At 41.4% G+C, this 21,634-nt stretch overlaps 1 protein-coding gene across 3 annotated transcripts in view; it reads right to left on the bottom strand.

Annotated features, from left to right (window-relative positions):
* NEDD4L (NEDD4 like E3 ubiquitin protein ligase) overlaps window positions 1-7,684 on the bottom strand; it is a gene marked incomplete at its 5' end in the record, with an annotated part of 305,674 nt that extends 297,990 nt beyond the window's left edge. For 2 of the 3 annotated variants that reach the window (XM_081320525.1, XM_081320526.1), the window contains one exon: window positions 7,240-7,684. In XM_081320525.1, coding sequence (XP_081176651.1) covers window positions 7,240-7,287 — 48 coding nt within the window. The remainder of the gene's footprint in view (window positions 1-7,239) is intronic. The other variant, XM_081320527.1, reaches the window with a different exon arrangement.
* Window positions 7,685-21,634: the final 13,950 nt, after the last annotated feature.

Genomic DNA, 21,634 nt, shown 5'->3' with positions numbered 1-21,634 from the left:
GCAGAAAGAACATACCAAGAAAAAAATAAACACTTACCAGGAGGAAATGTTTGTTCTGTTACAACAAATGCAAATGATATAAATGATATTTCCATGAGGAAATTAAAAATGAATTTGAAAATTTAAATGAATGCATTCTCAATTTAACATCACAACAATCAAATGATCAGAAAACAAAAAATGAGAGATCATGTAAAGCAGACAACTGAACATAAGCTAGTGGAGACTCAAGTGGAGAAGGACTTACAAGAATCGCTGAACATTGAAAAGATAACTCTAAGATCACAAAGTAAATTTGAGGATAAGGAAAAAGATTTGACAAAATGGATTGCTGAGCCGTTGGGAGTACCACAAGAAATGGGGAGACAAGGGATGATGAGAGAAATCTTCAAGGAACATGAAGGAGCAAAATCTGTTTACAAAGACATGATGTTTGATTTGTCTACTATATCCACAACAACATTTACAAGATTATGGAAAGACTCTTTGATGCAACGGAATATGATGACTGGGAGAGATGCTTGGCAAAAGAAGAGGGCTAAAGTGAGAATTGAGGATTTAGATGATGGGGTGTATCAGAGGGAATACGGGGGGGGGGAATTTCCATTTACAAGATTATGGAAAGACTCTTTGATGCAACGGAATATGATGATTGAGAGAGATGCTTGGCAAAAGAAGAGGGCTAAAGTGAGAATTGAGGATTTAGATGATGGGGTGTATCAGAGGGAATACGGGGGGGGAATTTCCATTTACAAGATTATGGAAAGACTCTTTGATGCAACGGAATATGATGACTGGGAGAGATGCTTGGCAAAAGAAGAGGGCTAAAGTGAGAATTGAGGATTTAGATGATGGGGTGTATCAGAGGGAATACGGGGGGGGGAATTTCCATTTACAAGATTATGGAAAGACTCTTTGATGCAACGGAATATGATGACTGGGAGAGATGCTTGGCAAAAGAAGAGGGCTAAAGTGAGAATTGAGGATTTAGATGATGGGGTGTATCAGAGGGAATATTTAAAAATTAAACACTTGTTTGAATATGGCTGAAGAAATTGAAGGATTTTAATTTAAGAGGGATAAACTCTCTAAGTAAGACAGTATCTTTTTTTCTTTTGTTTTTCAATATCAGAACTATAAAAATGTGTGGGATGATTAACATGAAGGAAATGTTTTAGAAATGTAAATGTAATTGCTTTTAAGAAAATTCCAATGGATAACTAAAAATGGGAAGATGTTTTGAATAGAGTTAAAAGATTAGATGATTGGATTTATTAAATGGAACATTTAAAGATTAAACATAGGTTTAATTATGGGTAAAAAGAACAGAAAGAATTTGGAAATAAGTGTATACTACAATTCAAGAGGGATACATATTTTAAGTAGTATATTGTTTTCTTTTTTTCTTCTCTTTTCTTCTTTTTTTTCTCTCTCTCACATCTTTTCTTTTTCTATGTCTTTCTTTCGTGTCTTTTTCTTACTTATTTTTTAAGATACGAAAATAGATTTAAATACTTTAAGGTAATTAATTCTGGGAAAAGTTTAACCAGTAGAAATGTTTTGAACATTGTAGGGAAAATAAATTTAAATAAGAATTGTAAACAGAATTTGTGATGAGGCAACCAAGATGACCAGATAGAAAAGAAGCATGACATTGATGAGATTATTGGTAGAAATTTTAGAAAAACCTTTATATTTGTTATTTATCAAATTACTAAGAATTGTATTAATTTAGGTTGGAAGAAAAGAAAATCAAGCAAAGCTATAACGTGGATTTTGGCATATAGAAATTAATCGATAGTGATTACTTTGTAAATATAAACCCAGACAACATGCTGTTTACCAAATATCAAGATTATATTAAAAATCAATAAAATATTTTTTTAAAAAAAATCTCACTGATTTAGACTTCAAACGGAAAGATTACAGTATGTTACATGTTTTCCTTCCAATTTTTACCACTGCAACCTAACCAAAAAAAAAAGCAAGTTACATGGGGAAATATGCAAAAGAACAGCAGCAGGTTATTTTGCTAAGATTAATCTTTCCCAATATCTGGTTTTCTGGCTCAGTTGGAATTCCAGAATTTGAATCTCACTGTATCTGGAAGGTATCTTATGTAAGAATGCTTAGCTATGTGACAACATACAGTACGCTCAACCAGCAGATTGCTGTTTTTAATGTGTTTACTGTTGTAGTTTCCAATCTCGCAAGTCGTGTGGTTCCTCCTTTCGGGCCCTATGGAGTGCCGAAGTCTTGGCTGTTCTTATGAAGGTCAGCCTACACCAATTGTACAGAATTATCCCAAGCAAAGGCTGATAACGCAGGTTTTCCTTTCACATCGTGTATCCATTTCACCTCTGGCAAACTTCCCTAAATATAAACGTATCCTATTCACAACACAGGAGGAACTTACACTCCTTTACAGAGGGGCCGTAAATCATCTTTGGTGCAAACAATTGCTTGTTAACTTGGAAGGCTTCATCTTCTTGGTTTAAAACAGGCAGGCGAATTCACTGAGCGCGCGTCTTGATGCCAACAGAAAATATAAACTGAATTGTCTTAAAAGTTCCTGAGAATCGAAGCTGCAATGCCAAGACTAGAAGACTGATCATGAAAAAGCTTAGCTACCAATTGCTCCCTACAGAATCAGAATCACAACTGAGCTGGAAGGGGCCTTGGAGGACTTCTAATCCAGCCTCCTGCTCAAGCTGGAGATCCTACACCATTACAGACAAGAGGCTAACACCAGATGTTTTTGCTTTGACCCTGTACATACATACACCACCAAAGAGGACTCATTCTAGGCAGCGTTCATCGTCTGCAAAAGGAAATAACAAGTTCAAGGAAGCTAAAGATAAATATTACTGATGCTCTACAGGGCTTTCACAGCAAACTAACCAAGGTGAAAAGGGCCTTCTTGGACCAAAAAAGCCCCCCTTAAAGATAGCAGTTCACATAACCAACTATGGCAGGGGTGTCAAACTCAATTTCATCGAGGGCCGCATCATCATCGCGGTGGCCCTCAGGGGGCCGGGTGGGCGTGGCCTACTGGGTGGGCGTAGCTGGAGTGCATATGGCCTACTGGGTGGGCGTGGCCAGCTCTACATCGTTCGCATCAAGGGTGCCTATGGGGGCCTGGGCAGGAGTGGGACAGATCTGAGGGTCTCTGGCAGGAGGGTCTCTGGGCCCGGGCCAAGGCAGTGGGGGCCGTTCCCTCACTGTTTCCAGGATGGCTTCACGGGCCACATGAAACCACTTTGCGGGCCGGATCCGGCCCCTGGGCCTTGTGTTTCACATGTCTGAACTATAGGATAGCAACTTACGAAATGCAGCTAAGCCTCTTACTCCAGCATCTCTGAAAAATGGATAGCAACCAACAGTTTCAGCTGCAGATGCCCGTTCCTTAAACAAGGATAAATTACTTGGTTAGGACAGAAGGGGCTTTCACCTGCGGATAGCAGTCCCATTGATTTTAATGGGAAACATCCTAAGTAAGCCTGTTTAAGAATGTGCCCTTCACTGATCTATTCACGTACAAAGCCAACACCAAGTGTAGGAATAGGCAGCAAATTAACCGGGGACTCCAAAATTGAAGTCCAGATGATTTTCATATGGGTAGATCAATAAAGGTTTCCTTACTTCCTATGATATAATAATAATTAGGAAGTATCAAAAGGAAGTCCTTCGGGAGAAGAGCGGTATACAAATTAAATTATTAAATTATTAAAATTATTAAGTGTGGATGCAAAAGGGAGCAGGGACAAAAGAAACCAATCTTAACCCAAATACAAAGTTCCTGGATTCATTCCTCAATTAGAAAAGTGGCTTTTTGGAACTACAATATTTCATTCAGCTTCCACTTAAGAGATGGACCAAAAAGGCAGTCACCAGGAAACCACAAGACTGTTCAATATTCTTCCAAAGCTTGCCTTAGCAGGTTCAAATGCACTGGTCTATAGTTTTCACACTCCTTGATAACTTAGAATGGTAAGCTGGAAGTTATCTGTTACCCAAATTAATTTTGATCCATCCACAGAAGAGCAAATTTTCAACAAGCAGCATTATCCTTGTATGTGCACTCTTGCCAGATTAAAATAAGTCATCCTTACTCTTTGGACATCAATTATACCACATTACATTGGTTTCTAGTCAAATACAATGGACTTTTCCTCCAGGATTTCCACCTTCTCATCGAAACATACAGTATCTTCTAATAATCCCATTACAATGCAGGACCAAGATTTAACTAGGGCTGTGTTATACATATATAACACATGCTGGCTAGAGAATTCTGGGAGTTGGAATCTAGACATCTTAAAGTTGCTAAGGTTAAGAAAAAATGCCTCACACCCTGGAATGACACATCCTATTGCTCCAGAATTGTTTTCTCTCCTTCTACCAAGAAAGGTAGGGAAGAATTGGAGAGCAGCCTTATGAACCTCCAACTTTTGACTTCTCAGGGTGAGGTCACTATCCCCGGAATCAAAAAGACAGAGAGACAGACAGACAGAGAGCTCTAAAGTTACAATACCCGTAATAAAATAAACATATCTGACTGCCAGAAGTACAAACTGTGACAGACTCATTTTCAAAAAGTACCAATTTATATTTGACCCCATTCAGGCACAAAAGCCTCTTGTACAATTTAACAGCTTGTAGGTTTATCATCTGTGAATTTTGCAGTTAAGAACAGCCAAAAAATCTGGCTGCAGCAGCACCAAATGTTCTTGCAACATTAGACAGGATGAGAAGCAATCTTTAGCCTGGAGACACTACACAGAGAAAGCTGATTTCACGCAGTGAAGCCTTTTTATTAACTGGGAGTTGGGTAATACCTTTACACATGCAACAGAAACTACTTGTTTCAGATCAGCTTGTTGGCCTCCAACATTGTGAAAATATTATGTTGGCTGATTGTTTTGGATTTTTAAAACAGCTATTGGAGTTTAGAACCTAGACAAGGAACTAAAGAACAATAATAAATAATAACATTGCTGCCATAAGAATATCTAATCTGTTAGCTTCCCAGATAGCCTATGGAGCCCTACCAAAGTCCTAGTTTTTGTTGACTTATTTCTAAGTGAAAGTGTAATTTGTTTAGTTTGGGTACATTCAGACTACTATGGTCAACGTCAATCATGATTACACAAACTGATTTAGTTCACTGCACTATACTTGAGATTTTAACCGGCACACACTACTGATCAGCTATTGATCCGTTTCTAAATAATCTAAACCCGAAAAGTATAGTAATTTAATCCAGTAATGAGGGTACTATTAAATGCACCTTTAAGAGTCTCTGCAAATGCAACAAGACCCGCACTGTAAAAAAAAGTGCACATATTAAACAGAACACTGGAGCCTAGCAGATGTTGATGGGTTCACGTGCACCACCACTTCTTGGAAAGAGTGCCAAAAAAGCACGCAATGGAAAGCAAAGAATGGATTCTCCATTAAACTTAAGGACCACCACACAAACCCTATCAATCAGTAAAGGGGAGAAGGTGGGACTGGACTTCATGATCTTTCTATAGGCACAAGAAGATGGATGATTCCTCCTCCCAGTGCAGCTTATGTTCCTCATCTGCCAGCCTTCCTCCCTTCCTCTGGCATGCCACTTTCTGAGCAGGAAAGCGAGGGTCCCTGTGTGATTCAACAAATCTGTCTTTTTAGGTTTGCCCAGCAATGGCTCTGAGAAATCAATTCCTTTAATAGAATAATAGCTAAGACTAAAGGGTCGATAAAATGAGGACCCAGATTGTTTGAGGGCAACACAGGCTGACTCTGTAAACTGCTTAGAGAGGGCTGTAAAGTACTGAGAAGCAGTATATAAGTCTAAGTGCTACTGCTATGACTATTTTGGCTCCACCATCTTCTCAGCTCACCAGCTCTGGCTCTCATTCGATTCTCCAAAACTGGGACTTCTTTATGGTTTGCGGTTCCTGAATCTGCCTCTTTGAGAAGAGAGGGGAGCCTCAGCACCAACTTGTCCATTGGCACTTTCTAACAATGAATATAAACAACTGCTTCCAGCAAAAGACTCGGTGCTTCTAGGAAGTCTGTTCTGCAATGATTTAAATTCTTTCTTCCTATGAACACACAAGCACGCACACACAAACCGGGAAAGAAAATGCCCATTATTCCTTTGCTATGATTCACTAACACACTAACCTTCCCATGGACAAGGAATATAAATTCCCTAGGTTGGATGGATGGGGGAAACGCCAAATACGCAAATGCTTTTCCCCAATTCCATCTAAAATGCAAATGAGCAGGTAAAACACACAGGCATTTTCCACTGGAAGGCTACCTTTAATTGAGGCAGCGGGGGAGGGGGGGTGCTTTATGGAAGAGATGCTATTCTCCACCCATTCCATTTTCCATTCAACTGCCTGTTCAAGGTACAGGATCTGCTCAGGCATCCCCGTCCTTTCTCTCTCCCTTTTCTAGTTCTCATTCTCATCCTCCCCGGGTTTCGAAAGGAAGCCGAACCTGTTACAGCCGAATTTCCTTCCTTTCCACTCTTCACCTTTACTGCGTGTTAACATCTAACCTTTATTTTATTTTATTTTTTGCTTTGGAGAAGCAGATGCGTGTGCTCCAGGACCTTAAGGGGAGGGCCCTTCCTCGCTCAAGAAAGGAAAAAAGGAAAGAAGGGAGGGAGGAAGAAGAAAGAGGGAGGGAGGGAGGGAGGGAGGGAAGAAAGAAAGAAAGAGAGAGAGAGAGAGAGAGAGAGAGAGAGAGAGAAAGAAAGAAAGAAAGAAAGAAAGAAAGAAAGAAAGAAAGAAAGAGAAAGGAAGAAAGAAAGAAAGAAAGAAAGAAAGAAAGAAAGAAAGAGAGAAAGAAAGAAAGAAAGAAAGAAAGAAAGAAAGAAAGAAAGAAAGAAAGAAAGAAAGAAAGAAAGAAAAGCCCATCGACTTGGCTTTAGCAGCGACCGCTCGCTAGCTCTAAACAGCTCGGAAAGCCCCACGCCCTGCTTTGGGGTGAAAGGTGGGACCCGCAACCTAGCGGCGGACATCCATCCATCCATCCATCCCTCCTTCAGACAATCCCGCTCGGCCCCCTCCAGGGACCGCCACCCCCCTCCCCCGCGCAGCTGGGGACTTCCCCGTTCTCCGAGCCGGGGGAAGGAAGGAAGCAAGGAAGGAAGGAAGGAAGGAGCCGGCGGTGCCGAAGTCCTCATCCCGCCCTTGCGCAGCGGCCGCCTCCACCTCACTTTCCCGACGCCGGACTTACTTCTTCTTCCGAAAGTCCGTAAACCGGATCGAGCGCCCCGGTCGCCATGGGTCCGAAGGCTGCAGCGGGGCGCGTCCCCCCGGGAGCGAGGCGAGCGGCTGCCCGCAAAGCACCGGGGCAGCAGCTGCGGCGCGCCGAGAGGCGCTCGGGCTCTCCCGGGGAGGCAGCGAGCCCTGCAGCGGGGGGTGGGGGGGGCAAATTCCAGCGGAGGAAGCGGGGAGCCGCCCTCCGCCCCGATCCAGAACTGCGGGCAGCGCTGGGGCACCGCCGCCGCTTCCCCTTCTGGCCGAGGCTTGCCGGAGGGAAACCCCGCAGCCAGCCGCTTCGGGGCTGCAGCCGGAGCCTTCCGCGGCTCCTTCCTGCTTCTTCGGCTGGGTGGCCGGGCTGCCGGGGGGTGAGCGCGGCCGTTTCCCCACAGCCTTGCCCGGTGCAGGCGACGGCGAGCGAGCGAGCGAGCCCTCCTCGGCTTGGCCAAGGCTGGCGAAAGCACGGGGCGGGGGGGGGGCGGCGGCGGCGGCGGAGCGGAGCCGCTGCTCCGGGGCGGGGAGAAAGCTGCGCGAAGCCCAATAGGAAACGGGCCCAAAGAATAGCGGGCGGGGCTGGAAGAAACTTCGGGGTTAGGTTGAGCGCGGGCTCGCCTTCTCTACCCATCTACCGCCCAAGGAGGGGAGGTGAGGGGAGGGAGGGGGCCCGCACGGGTGGAGAGAGAGAGGGAGCGGCGAGAGCCGGAGAAAGGGAAGAAGGGGTAAAAAAAAAAAAAGGAAGGAGGTTGCGAATCCGAAGCCCCGCTTACGGTTTCCAGCCTTTGCGAGCCACGTGCGCTGGCAACCAGGCTAGTTGCTGAAGTCTCCCTCGGATTGCATTAGCTGCAATACGGTACAGACGCTCTTTTTTTAAAAAAAAACGCGAGTACATCTGAACACCTACTGAACACGTGTGTGTGTGTGTGTGTGTGTGGTTCTGTGCGCTCGGGCCTGAGGGGAGGGGAGGGGGGTTGCATCGCCTTGTATTAGTGCAGCGTTTTCCAACCTTAGGAACTTGAAGATGCGTGGACTTCAACTCCCAGAATTCCCCAGCCAGCTTTGCTGGCTGGGGAATTCTGGGAGTTGAAGTCCACGCATCTTCAAGTTCCTAAGGTTGGAAAACGCTGTATTAGTGGACTTCCCTGCATTGATTGTGTTATCCCGAGGGGGTCCGACTTATTCACGCGTTTTACCGTTCGTTCTCCGGCGGAACTTGCAGCCCGCGCTTCTCCGGATTCCCGAGGCGATCTCCGAAGGAAAAAGGCGCCTCTAGGTGGACAAGTTTGGGAACGGCCTTCTTGGAAAAAAGAGGAATTCGAGAGCGAGCGCTTTAAAACAAACAAAACAAAACAAAAAGTAAATAAGAAAAACGCTGCAATATATTAAGAGTGCGCGAGTTTGTCTAATAAATCAGCGGAGAAATCTTTCGCCCTCTAGGGATTGTATTGAAATTTGCCTCGGGCGGCTGGTTCCCTTCCGGGTGTGTCTGACTACAGCTTCCATAATGCTCATCCAAACGCTCTGGGGATGTGAGCGGGTGAAGGAAGAAGACTGCGTTGCCTAGTTTCTTTTATCATCTTGGTAAATCGTATCTATGTATATAATAACATTATTTCCGATAACTGTTCTTTCCCAGGACTGCAGTGTTTGTGTTAGAAACAAAAATGAAAGATGTTTAGACACAAACACCCGCCTTTCTCAAGTGCTTATTTTTTTTTCCAGTTCATTAAAACCACTTTCTTCATACTGTTCATTGAATCAACAGACTTTTATTATATTTTGGATATATTCTTTCAGTGTAGAGTAAACGTACTGGTTATTAATGGTTAAACCATTTATTTTCATTCCTACAGGATTTTGATGGCATTGGGATATTTCCTCTAAGGAGGCACCGAGAGAGAGATTGGGGGATCGGGATAAACACAACCCCCAAATAAATTATTCAATCCTGCTAACAGTACAGATTTTTGAACATTCAGGATACGGTTGTGTTGGCCAACCATCTCTTCAGCTGATAAATTCACCCACTACACACCGAGCCAAGACTTGTTAATTGTGGCTTATTGAGTAAATGACAACATGCTGGATTCACACAGTATCTTAAGCCGTAAACCATGTTTCATAAACTGTGACATGGCTGTATGACAAAGGTCAAAAGGATACTTGCCTTTCTTTTTTCAGAGATAAGGCTTAGTAGCTTCAGAGTTGGCATTTACGTGCACATTAATGCTGTGTACAACATCACCACAGATTACTGTTTAATCATAATATGTATATCCTTTATAATGTGAGAGCAGTTTTCTTAAGGCAAATGTTGGAAATAGGCTGCTATAACCTACAAAAAAAATAATTGGAGGTACAGATTCAGCCCAGGAAACATCTGTTTGAAACTGCTGCATTTTAGGCACCTTAATAGCGGTGTCTGCAGTGCATGATCAAAAATGTCAATATGGCAACCATACAATTTAAACTGCACCTGTTTTTTTATGTTCAGGACATCATAACAGTCAGCATATTCATTTTTTTGCTTTTATTTTACATTCTTAACATATACAATTAACATCTTTGAATTTTTTTAAAAAAATAGAAACCCCCCAAAAGAAACCCCCTTATTTTTTTAAAAAAGGAGAATAAAATTTCCTTATACATTATAGTTATATAAATTGTATATAGGTAGTCCTTGATTTATGACCACAATTGCGCCTGGAAGTTTAGTCATAAGACATTGCACTCATAAATTGAGTCACCACATGACCGAACTCAATTTTATGTTTTTTATGATGGTCATTAAGTGAGTCCCTGTAATTGCTAAGTCAATCACGGGATCTTTAGTCCCAATCTAGTTTATCCGCTGAGCATTTTTTGCTGGAAAATGAGAAAAAAGTTGCAAAATGCAACCACGTGACCAAAGGGTTCTGTAACTGGTTGTAAATGCAAGCTAGTTGACAAGCATCTGAAATGTGATCCCTTAACTATGGGGGTGGTGCTAGCAGTCGTAACTTCAAAGATGGATTGAAAGATGGCAGACACCGCTGCATCAAGTACAATGATTTACTTGTTTTATAGGATTCACCTATGCACAGATGGTGATTTTAATAATAATCTTGCAGAATATAAATTATACATAGTATAATTTAAATAGTGTAAATGTATATTTTTTATTTTTTAATTCCATTTATATCCCGCCCTTCTCCGAAGACTCAGGGCGGCTTACAAGCTTAGCAGTAGCCTTCATTCTATGTATATGCCTGCTTATTAGGGCTTTCACACACACCCCAAGTGGCATTATTACAAAGTCAGCTTAATTGCCCCCAACAATCTGGGTCCTCATTTTACCTACCTCGGAAGGATGGAAGGCTGAGTCAACCTTGAGCCTGGTGGGATGCGAACCTGCACTAATTGCAGGCAGCTGGTGTATTGTGTGAAAGATTTAAGCCAGGACAAATCCCTGCATTTATCTTGACAAAAATTGGAAGTCTTTTGCCCTTACCTGCTTCCTAAGGCTGAGAGAGAAGGACTGGCCTGAAGTCACTCAGAAGGCTTTGTGCCCACGGCAGGATTAAAACTCACAATTTCCCGGTTTCTAGCCCAATAACCTAACCGCTATGCTAAATTAGCTTTCATACTGTTTATTATCATTTATTGTTTTTTTCACCCATCTCAACACCATGACTCATTATTTCAATACAGTATAAAAATACAGCATTAATGGAAAATAAGAGCCGTCTCTGATCAGATTTCTCAGCTCAGTTTCATATAATCTCCCACATTCTGTTGATCCAAATCATAATAACACATTGTTAATTTTTTACCAACGACCTGAGACTGATAATCAAGTAACTGTTAATGTATGAACAATCATGAGACTTCTTTGGAAAAGAAGCAATATAGGAATAAAAACAAAATGGTCTATAACTTTGATATAATAAAGTAGCAATATCAGTGGATTTAGGGCTGAATTGTAGACGTTCATATTTTTTGTTTAATTTGAGATTGTGTTTCAGTACACAATACACAGTTTTTAAGTGAGACCAGAAAAGAGACATTTTTTCATGTTATTTGCTTCAGAAAAATCTAAAGTCTTAAGTACACCCTAGACATAATCATGTAAGAGTTTTCTTTAAAAGTGGTCTTTGATTTATGGCTACAATTGGGACAGAATCTCCCTTGCTAAGCATGATGGTCATTGATTTGTGCCCAATTTTACAAGCTTTTTTGCTGTGGTTTTTTTTAAGCAAATTGCTGTGTTTAAGTGAATCCAGTGGCTGTTAGGTGAATTTAGCTTTCCTCTTTGACTTTGCATTTTGGAAGTTAGCTGGAAAGATCACAAATGGTGATAATGTGATCCCAGGACCCTGCAACCATAGTAAACACTTGCCAGTTGCTAAGCACCTGGATTCTGATCATGTGACCGTGGGGACGATACGGTAGTCATAAGTGCAAGAAATGGACTGTCATAACTTTGAACGGTCATAAAACAAATAATCATAAGTTAAGAACTACCTATAATGCAGGGAATTACTTCAGGTTTGTGATTCCAGATACACTTTTCTTTTATTAAAGATATTTCTCTAAAATACCCATTTCATATTTTGATCAGTTTTAATTTTTGTTTCATATGGCTAAATACCCTCTTTTGAGCTGTTAAACACTAACAGAGGCTTAAATCCAGAATATCCATATCCGCACAGTGAGGCAATGTAATAATAATATGGTTTTACTTTCAGTATTCTAAAAAATAAAAGCTAGGATTACTATATGTTTTGCTTAATATTATGGTATGTTGTGGTAACATGTGCTTTTCAACTTACCCTAATTTATATAAATCTAATCTGTTCCGGACGCGGTGGCTCAGTGGGTTAGGACGCTGAGCTTGTCGATCAGAAGGTCGGCAGTTTGGCGGGTCGAATCCCGAGTGCCGCGTAACAGAGTGAGCGCCTGTTACTCGTTCCAGCTTCTGCCAACCTAGCAGTTCGAAAACACGTAAAAATGCAAGTAGAAAAATAGGGACCACTACGGTGGGAAGGTAACAGCGTTTCCGTGCGCCTTTGGTGCCTAGTCATGCCAGCCACATGACCACGGAGACGTCCTCGGACAAGCGCTGGCTCTTCGGCTTTGAAACGGAGATGAGCACCAGCCCCTAGAGTCGGAAACGACTAGCACGCATGTGCGGGGGAACCTTTACCTTTACCTTTAATCTGTTCCTAGCCTCTCATACAAATGTGTTTATCTGTTTCCTCTTTATATTTCCTTGCAGGGAAACACCTGGAGTTTTTCTTTCTTCAAAAAACTAAATTGCTAGTATGAAGTGAATATCACATTTTTTTACTGATCACATCCTGGGATAGAATGCATATATATTACAAGAGGGGAGGACAATATTCAGAAATCTGCTTTGTTTCTACTAGAACCATCAGAGGCAAAGTAGAAGCATATATATTGATAGAACATGTTAGAATTAAGGATTAGAGTTACGGTAGTTCCGATCATGTGAATGAATAAACCTGTATGTTTCGTTTTCTTCCAATTTCCAGTCTTAAATATATTCTATCTTGTTTCCCACTGTACAGATTAAAAACCAAGGTGAATATATATCTATGAATATTCATGCACATTTTTCAAAGATACATATTGTTTAGTGAAATAAATGCATTTTGGTAGTTGTCTTTAACATAGTGTTCTGAATCTGTTTTTCCTTTCTCTGCATGCATTTTTATGTACATATTTTTTGTCCAAAGAACTATATTTTAAGAAGGATGAATGCCAAGGGATAAGCTGCATTCTTCTTTACATACTGATTCCAGAAATGCAAATATAGTAAGAGCCTGTCAGAATTCTCCCCCGTCCATTCAAGAGAAAATTCAAAGAATAGCTTGGTTTTGTGTGTCAGAGCTGGATACGCTATTACAAATCTCAGGGTAGTTTTGAGAACAGCAGAACTACACCTACACTATTGAAAGACAACTGCAGAACTCACATTCATCAAAAGCAATGTTTTTCAAACCTGATTACTTTTAAGACATGTTGACTTCAACTCTCAGAACTCCTCAGCCAGCATGAGGAATTCTGGGAATGGAAGACCAGATATTTTAAAATGGCTGTATTTGGGAAATGCTGCTCAAAAGATTTCAGACTGTTTCAGTAAATCTCAACAAACCTAATGGGTTTCCAACATGTTGTAAATGCTAGCTGATGAAATGCTTGCAATCTGTCTCACATGTAAAGCTTATTCCATTTAATAGAACAATACAGTCCATAAAAGGTAAAGGTAAAGGTTCCCCCGCACATGCGTGCTAGTCGTTTCCGACTCTAGGGGCCGGTGCTCATCTCCGTTTCAAAGCCGAAGAGCCAGCGCTTGTCCGAGGACGTCTCCGTGGTCATGTGGCCGGCATGACTAGACGCCAAAGGCGCACGGAACGCTGTTACCTTCCCACCGTAGTGGTCCCTATTTTTCTACTTGCATTTTTTATGTGCTTTCGAACTGCTAGGTTGGCAGAAGCTGGGGCGAGTAACAGGCGCTCACTCTGTTACGCGGCACTCGGGATTCGAACCGCCAAACTGCCGACCTTCCGATCGACAAGCTCAGCGTCCTAACCCACTGAGCCACCGCGTCCCCCTACAGTCCATAAAGTTGGTACTAAATTCCTCCTGGTATTAGACTACCATACACTAACATGACTCTGTCTCTACAGACTTGCATTAACACTACTGACACCGTGTACAATTTTGGTGGTTCAAAGTAAAACATTTGTTTAAACTACCTGGTGCCTTTTAAGTGACAGTAGATGCCCTTCAGTTTATACCACCAATATTGAAATCCAGACCCCGGGGTGGGGGTGGAAGAGTATCTAATTTCTCTGATACAGGTTGTCCTAGAGGTTGTGACTATAACTCAGCCTTTTTCAGTATGGTCATTAAGTGAACACTGATTGTCAAGCGAACCCATTGGCTGCTGTGGGATATAAACACTGGTTTCTGGCAAAACTATTGTAAATCACCATCATCTGACCACAGCATGCTACAAACGGCCATAAATGTGGGCCAGTTGCCAAATACCAAAAATGTAGCCACCTGACTGCAGGAGGACTACAACATTGGAACTTCAAAACCAGTTCACAATTAGCTTTGGAGAACCGGGTTCATTGCAACAATCGCTAATGAACCAGTTGTAAATTGTCGACTACCCATATAGCTTAACATCACTGGCCAACCTCCTTTCATAAATATGCCTGATTCTCAATTAAAAAAATAAAAGAAAATAGAGACCCCTTAAAATCAAACACACTTATTATTGCCAGCTTCTATGAATAGCCATTCGCTTCATTAAATTCATGGCATCTGTCTACACCTGAGGGCAGAGGATTATGCATGCAGGACTCTCACAGGCTGGTGAGAGAAAAGAAAGAAAATGATGAAAAAGGATCCCAAATCGCCTTGAGTGGCCATTAATATTAACAGGTGCAACAGCAGACATTCCTGCAATGAATGGCTGACACATATAGGATAATAAGAAACATTGTTCTCTGTTTAGTCTTTGAGAAATGGATGAATTCTTGTTCAGCTCTTTTGTGTAATTCTCTGCAATTCCTCTTCTCCAAGAAGGTCACCTTAAAATCAGTGGCTGAGCGTAAGGGAATTGAAATGTCCTTTCCCCCCCCCCCCACCATTAGTTTGGTTTTATTTATTTGTTTATTGAATTTATTTGTCAACTATCTCGCTATTCAGGCTGAATGTGGCTGTTTCCACTGCTGGAAGAAAATCACAGAATGGCCCAGGCCCATTCAATTTCACACAGCCCTCAAGAAGAGGATCAGATGGCATTTTCTGAAGAAAAATGAAATACTTCTGGCTAATCCTTGACTGTAGCACAAATGGAGAAAAATTAGCACTATCTCACACATGATGGCACCAGAAAGATTGGCTGGAGGCTGCTTTAGCATCTCATTTATCACCGAGATTACTGGTTTATTTTCTTGCAAAGATTACATGCATAAATTCCTCTAGATATTCTAGTCAGGATAGTGGATGGCTTTACAGTGCACTAAATATCAACCTGGAGTTCACCTACATCAGGGTGTCAAACTGCAGGCTGGATGCGTCATGCCGAAACCACATCCACCCCATTGCCAGCAATGGAAAAAAAGTCACGATTACATTGTGACACGTCACGTAATGTTGCAAGTTTGACACCACTGACGTACATGATCCTGCTGATAACCATGATTATGATTCATGAAAAGTCTCCCAAGATTCTTGGAAGGTAAATTAGATCCCTTCTAATTTTAAAAAAGTCTGTTAATTATTCACACTTCTCCGAGTTAGAAATTAAAATAAAAAAGTTCAGAGGAGACTTTACAATGATCAGTCACACCAGTTATTACAGAGAATGTCAGATACACAAGGCTGCAAGCGTAGAGTTTGCCTAGAAATAGTCAATACTGTATCTAGCATCTTCTACGCAAGATGGATAAACAATTACCCTCTTCTTTCCATCTCCAGATGTATTTAAGAGGTATTTATAAATATCATTATTAAAGCAGATTAGTTGAAGCAGTTGTGAGCAATGCTGGGGTTAGCGCTATTCTGCTGTTCAGTCTAAATAAAATTAGAGTGCATATAGGTTTCTAGTGTGTGATTGGGACAATATCATGGTCTACATTGGTTTTATTGCTTTCGTGAAATTTTGATTGGGGGTTTTGTCAATGTTTGATTGTGAATGAGCATTGCTGAGGCTGGGGTGCATTATAACTATGATTTATTTATAGGAGTTTTGCCCTCAGTCCAATCTTGAAAGAATCCCAATCCCCACCCCTTTTCACACCAAACTAATCTCTTGGCAGTGACAATCCAGCAAAGGTGATGGACTCTGATTTCATATGGGCAGGTGCCACTTCATATCCTCCTCTGGGCCACAGAAAGAGCTACCCATAAGTTATGGCTTGGAGCATCATGGAAAACTAAACATTGTCTTCTCAGGGCCACTTCCAAGCCCTTCACTTAAATCTCTCATCGTGCCTCAGAGCCATATTGTTTTGGACCCTGACATTTAAAAGGAGACTTACTCCACTGACAACACAAGGCATAAGCAAATAGAAGGTTGTGTGTAATGGACTTGAAGGGGGAGGGAAAACAGGAGCCGTAAACCTGGAACATCAGCATGGCCAGAGATCCTCCAATCCCAAGAGGACAGTGGCATTTTCTTTGTGACATTCTCCTATGCCTGAAGAAGAAACCATGGTGATTAATGCATCTTAATATTATGGCAAAGAGGTGAAAAGAGAATTCCTTTTCAGCCACAGCTGTGGCTCAGTTAAGCACCGTCTACATAATAAAAAAATCTGCAGCTGTTATTCCATTCACTAAAATGCCTAATCCACTCTTTCTTTTCTTGGTCCCAACAAAACAATTCATTATATGATATCTTCAAGCTGTCGTGGTCTCTGGATTCCTCCCACGTTACTGTATTGAGACCACTTCTTTTTGTCCAAGGAAAATTCACAGTTCCCACTACACAATCCACTTCACTGCATGGATGTTATATATTTCAGCAGGGACTTCACCTACAGAGCTGTAGGAAGAAGTGGGGAGTGGCTTTATTTTTATTGTTTAGTTATTTAAATTTGTTACATCCATTCCCTCCAGTAGATTGAGAGCCTTACAAAATCCAAAAAACAATAAATGATTGAAAACTATGCTTCACCTTGAAACAATAGCAAATGCACCAAGCAGTACATTAATCAGGAAATGGATTTGATGCAATTTGCTAAGGGTTTGATCACAGGTGAAAATTTAGCTTCTGATTCATTGGCCTCAGATTCATTGTCATCATAGAGCTTTGGCTTGCTTTAACTATGGTTAATTAAATCTTGGCTGGGTTTAGACCACCCAAATCAAGCAAAACATAATTTGGTGGAACATGAGAGCCTCATTTAAAATATTCATGATATAATGAGGTTTGGAAGGGCAAAGCACAGACAGTTTCGGCCTTCATAATTTAGTTCTGCAAGGATATCCACTGTTTGGGTTTGTGAGTGTCAAAAAATGTATGCGATTGCACAATTGAAGCTCTGCCTCCTTTTATATGTAGAAAGGTCTTTGACTGCAGGTTTGCAGCCATCTTGCCTTTTTAAACCTCCTGGTGCCCCTACTTGAATTTATCTGACTTATGCAAAAGAGATTTATTTAGAATTAGGTGATACCTATACTACTTCTGACTTGATTCCAATTATATTTTGCTGAGATCCAGGTGACTATTGGCCCATGTAACCTTTCCTTGAATGACAAGGTGACAAGCAATAGGGAGAAAGCAGAACTATTTAATTCGTTTTTTGCATCTGTCTTTACACAAAGGGGAAAAACAGTCCAACCTACCCAAACCAGTGCCATAAAAAACAGAATAGAAACGCAAGTTAAGATAGGCAAGAAAATGGTAAGTGAGCACCTGTCCAGCCTAGACGAGTTCAAATCACCAGGACCAGATGGATTACACCCCAAGGTTCTCAAGGAACTGGCAGACGTGATCTCAGAACCACTGAACTATATTTTTCAAAGATCCTGGAGCACTGGGGAACTACCAGAGGACTTGAAGAGAGCTGATGTAGTTCCCATATTCAAAAAAGGGAAAAAATAGATCCAGGAAACTACAGACCTATCAGCCTGACCTCAATACCTGGGAAGATTCTGGAAAAGATAATCAAACAACAAATCAGCAAACACCTTGATGCAAACAAAGTCATCACTAAAAGTCAACATGGGTTTGTCAAAAACAGATCATGCCAGACAAATCTTATCACATTCTTTGACCAAGTGACAAAACTAGTGGACCAGAGGAATGCTGTAGATATAATTTACTTGGACTTCAGTAAGGCATTTGATAAAGTAGATCACAACCTACTACTTGATAAGATAGAAAAATGTGGGTTAGATAGCATTACCACCAGATGGATTCGTAGCTGGCTGACAGGCCATACTCAGCGTGTGGTCCTCAATGGAACCGCATCTACATGGAAGGAAGTGTGTAGTGGGGTGCCTCAGGGCTCTGTTCTGGGCCCAGTGCTCTTCAATATCTTCATTAATGATTTGGATGAGGGGATAGATGGGGAACTCATCAAATTTGCAGACGACACCAAGCTGGCAGGAATACCCAATACTCCAGAAGATAGGCTTAAGATACAGAAGGATCTGGACAGACTCGAACACTGGGCACTATCTAACAAAATGAAATTCAATGGTGAAAAAAGTAAGGTTCTACATTTAGGCAGGAAAAATCAAATGCATAGGTATAGTATAGGTGGTACCTTGCTCAATAGTAGTAACTGTGAGAGGGATCTCGGAGTCTTAGTAGACAATCACTTCAATATGAGCCAGCAGTGTGCTGCAGCTGCCAAAAAAGCCAACACAGTGCTAGGCTGCATTAACAGAGGGATATAATCAAGATCAAGTGAAGTACTAATACCACTTTAAAATGCTTTGGTAAGGCCACACCTGGAATACTGCATCCAGTTTTGGTCACCACGATGTAAAAAAGATGTCGAGACTCTAGAAAGGGTACAGAGAAGAGCAACAAAGATGATTAGGGGGCTGGAGGCTAAAACATATATGGAACGGTTGCTGGAATTGGGTATGTGTAGTCTAATGAAGAGAAGGGTGAGGGGTGACATGATAGCAGTGTTCCAATATCTCAGGGGCTACCACAAAGAAGAGGGAGTCAAGCTATTATCCAGAGCACCTGAAAACAGAACAAGAAGCAATGGATGGAAACTAGTCAAGGAGAGAAGCAACCTAGAACTAAGCAGAAACTTCCTGACAGTTAGAACAATTAACCAGTGGAACAACCTACCTCCAGAAGCTGTGAATGCTCCAACACTGGAGGTTTTTAAGAAGAGACTGGACAGCCATTTGCCTGAAATGGTATAAGGTTTCCTGCCTAAGCAGGGGGTTGGACTAGATGACCTCCAAGGTCCCTTCCAACATCATTATTATTATTATTATTATTATTATTATTATTATTATTATTATTATTATTATTATTATTATTATTATTATTATTATTATTATTATTATTATTATTATTATCTGGTTTACATTATGCTAAACCATGGTTTCCAGCTTGGCTAAACCATGAGTTGTGCTTTACAACAGGGGTCCCCAACCCCTGGTCTGTGGATCGGTACCGGGCCATGGCATGCCAGCAACTGGTCTGCACAAACAAGCAAAGCCCCATCCGTGGCATGCAGGCAGCACACAAAACCACACCTCCTCTGGTTTGCGGAATAACCTCTCTCCACGGAACCGGTCCCTGGTGCCCAAAAGGTTGGGGACCTCTGTTTTACAAGGTACAGTAGCTACATTCATTTCACTGGCTAGCCCAAATCAAACCAACTACAAGCTAAACACAATGGGAAAACCTGCTTTATATATACAGTTATGAATATGTTAAGGATGTTTTGCTTTGCTGAAGAAGCTGTTATTAAATGGAAAGGTGTTTAACCCTTTATTATGCAATTAAATTTGAAAGGTCAGTGGTAACAAATTCAACAGCTTCACTAGCTTCATTAATTCATGAAAGAAGCTTCTTTGATGGCCATCCACCCTGAAATAGATGCTCTCAACCAGATAGAAACAACAGGACAATATTATTACTATGAGGATTACATCATGATACAAACCAGACACCTACCTTGCCCCCAAATATAAACTAACAGGCCCCAACAAATTTACAAATTAGAGATGCCTTGATAGATTTTTTTTCCTTCAATACAATGTATGTCATCATTCATTAGCAATGCCCCACTGGATTCAATGTTGGATAACAAAATAATTAAAAGACCCAGGTTTGATATCAGGACTTGAAGTAGGAATAAAGTAATATTGGGGCATTTTTACCTTCCAAGATACTCTATTGCAGATCTCAAGGTATTTGTTTTGGAATAACAAGACTATACCAAAATTACAGAGCAAGAGGTTGCTAAATTCACATCAATATTTTCAGATTCTCTCAAGAAGTCTCGACAAGCGTAGTAGGTATTGAATATGTTACAACTGTTAATTGATAAAGTGTTGACCACCTTGTCATAACCATCTTGTCTTTCCACCTCACCAATTGCCTCATCCCATCTGAAATCCTGCATCAGTCTAGCCCGTGTTTCTCAATCTTGGCAATTTTAAGATATGTGGACTTCAACTCCCAGAATTCCCTAGCCAGAACAGATTGGGGGATCCTGAAAGTTGAAGTCCACATATTTTAAAATTGCTGAGGTTAAGATACACCAGGCTAGCCACTCTGTGCCTTTCATGTAGGGAGGTGCAGCTCATGAAAGCTGGTGCTGTTTCATACAATTTCTTAGCAAAGATGTTACCAAACTCTTCCTGACTTTAGGCTTCCATAGGCTAATATGTCTCTCCTCCTACAAGAGTAAGCAATTAGGAAGTACAGTTGCCCTAAAGTGGTTAGGAAGGTCTAATAATTGTTGTTGTTGTTAGTTGCGAAGTCGTGTCTGACCCATCGTGACCCCACGGACAACGTTCCTCCAGGCCTTCCTGTCCTCTACCATCTTCTGGAGTCCACTTAAGCTCACGCCTACTGCTTCACTGACTCCATCCAGCTACCTCATTCTCTGTCGTCCCCTTTCTTCTATTGCCCTCAATCTTTCCCAGCATTAGGCTCTTCTCCAGTGAGTCCTTCCTTCTCATTAGGTGGCCAAAGTATTTGAGTTTTAGCTTCAGGATCTGGCCTTCTAAAGAGCAGTCAGGGTTGATTTCCTCTAGGACTGACCGGTTTGATCGCCTTGCAGTCCAAGGGACTCGCAGGAGTCTTCTCCAGCACCAGAGTTCAAAGGCCTCAATTCTTTGGCACTCAGCCTTTTTTTATGGTCCAACTTTCACTGTCATAAATTGCAACTGGGAAGACCATAGCCTTGACTATACGCACTTTTGTTGACAGGGTGATGTCTCTGCTTTTTAGTGTGTTGTCTAGATTTGCCATGGCTTTCCTCCCCAGGAGCAAGCATCTTTTAATTTCTTGGCTACAGTCCCCATCTGCAGTGATCTTGGAGCCCAGGAAAATAAAATCTGTCACTACCTTCATTTCTTCCCCATCTATTTGCCAGGAATTGAGAGGGCTTGGTTTTCTTGGTTTTCTTAATGTTTAGTTTCAACCCAAGTTTTGCACTCTCCTTCTTCACTCGCAACAAGAGGCTCTTTAGTTCCTCTTCACTTTCTGCCATTAGAGTGGTATCATCTGCATATCTTAGGTTGTTGCTGTTTCTTCTGGCAATCTTAATTCCAACTTTTGATTCATCTAGCCCTGCCTTTCTCATGATGTGCTCTGCATCTAAGTTAAATAGGCAAGGCGACAATATACAGCCTTGCCG

The sequence above is a fragment of the Vipera berus genome, assembly GCF_964194415.1.
Source record: "Vipera berus genome assembly, chromosome: 2".
Taxonomy (NCBI): domain Eukaryota; kingdom Metazoa; phylum Chordata; class Lepidosauria; order Squamata; family Viperidae; genus Vipera; species Vipera berus.
This window is presented reverse-complemented; position numbering and strand designations above follow the sequence as displayed.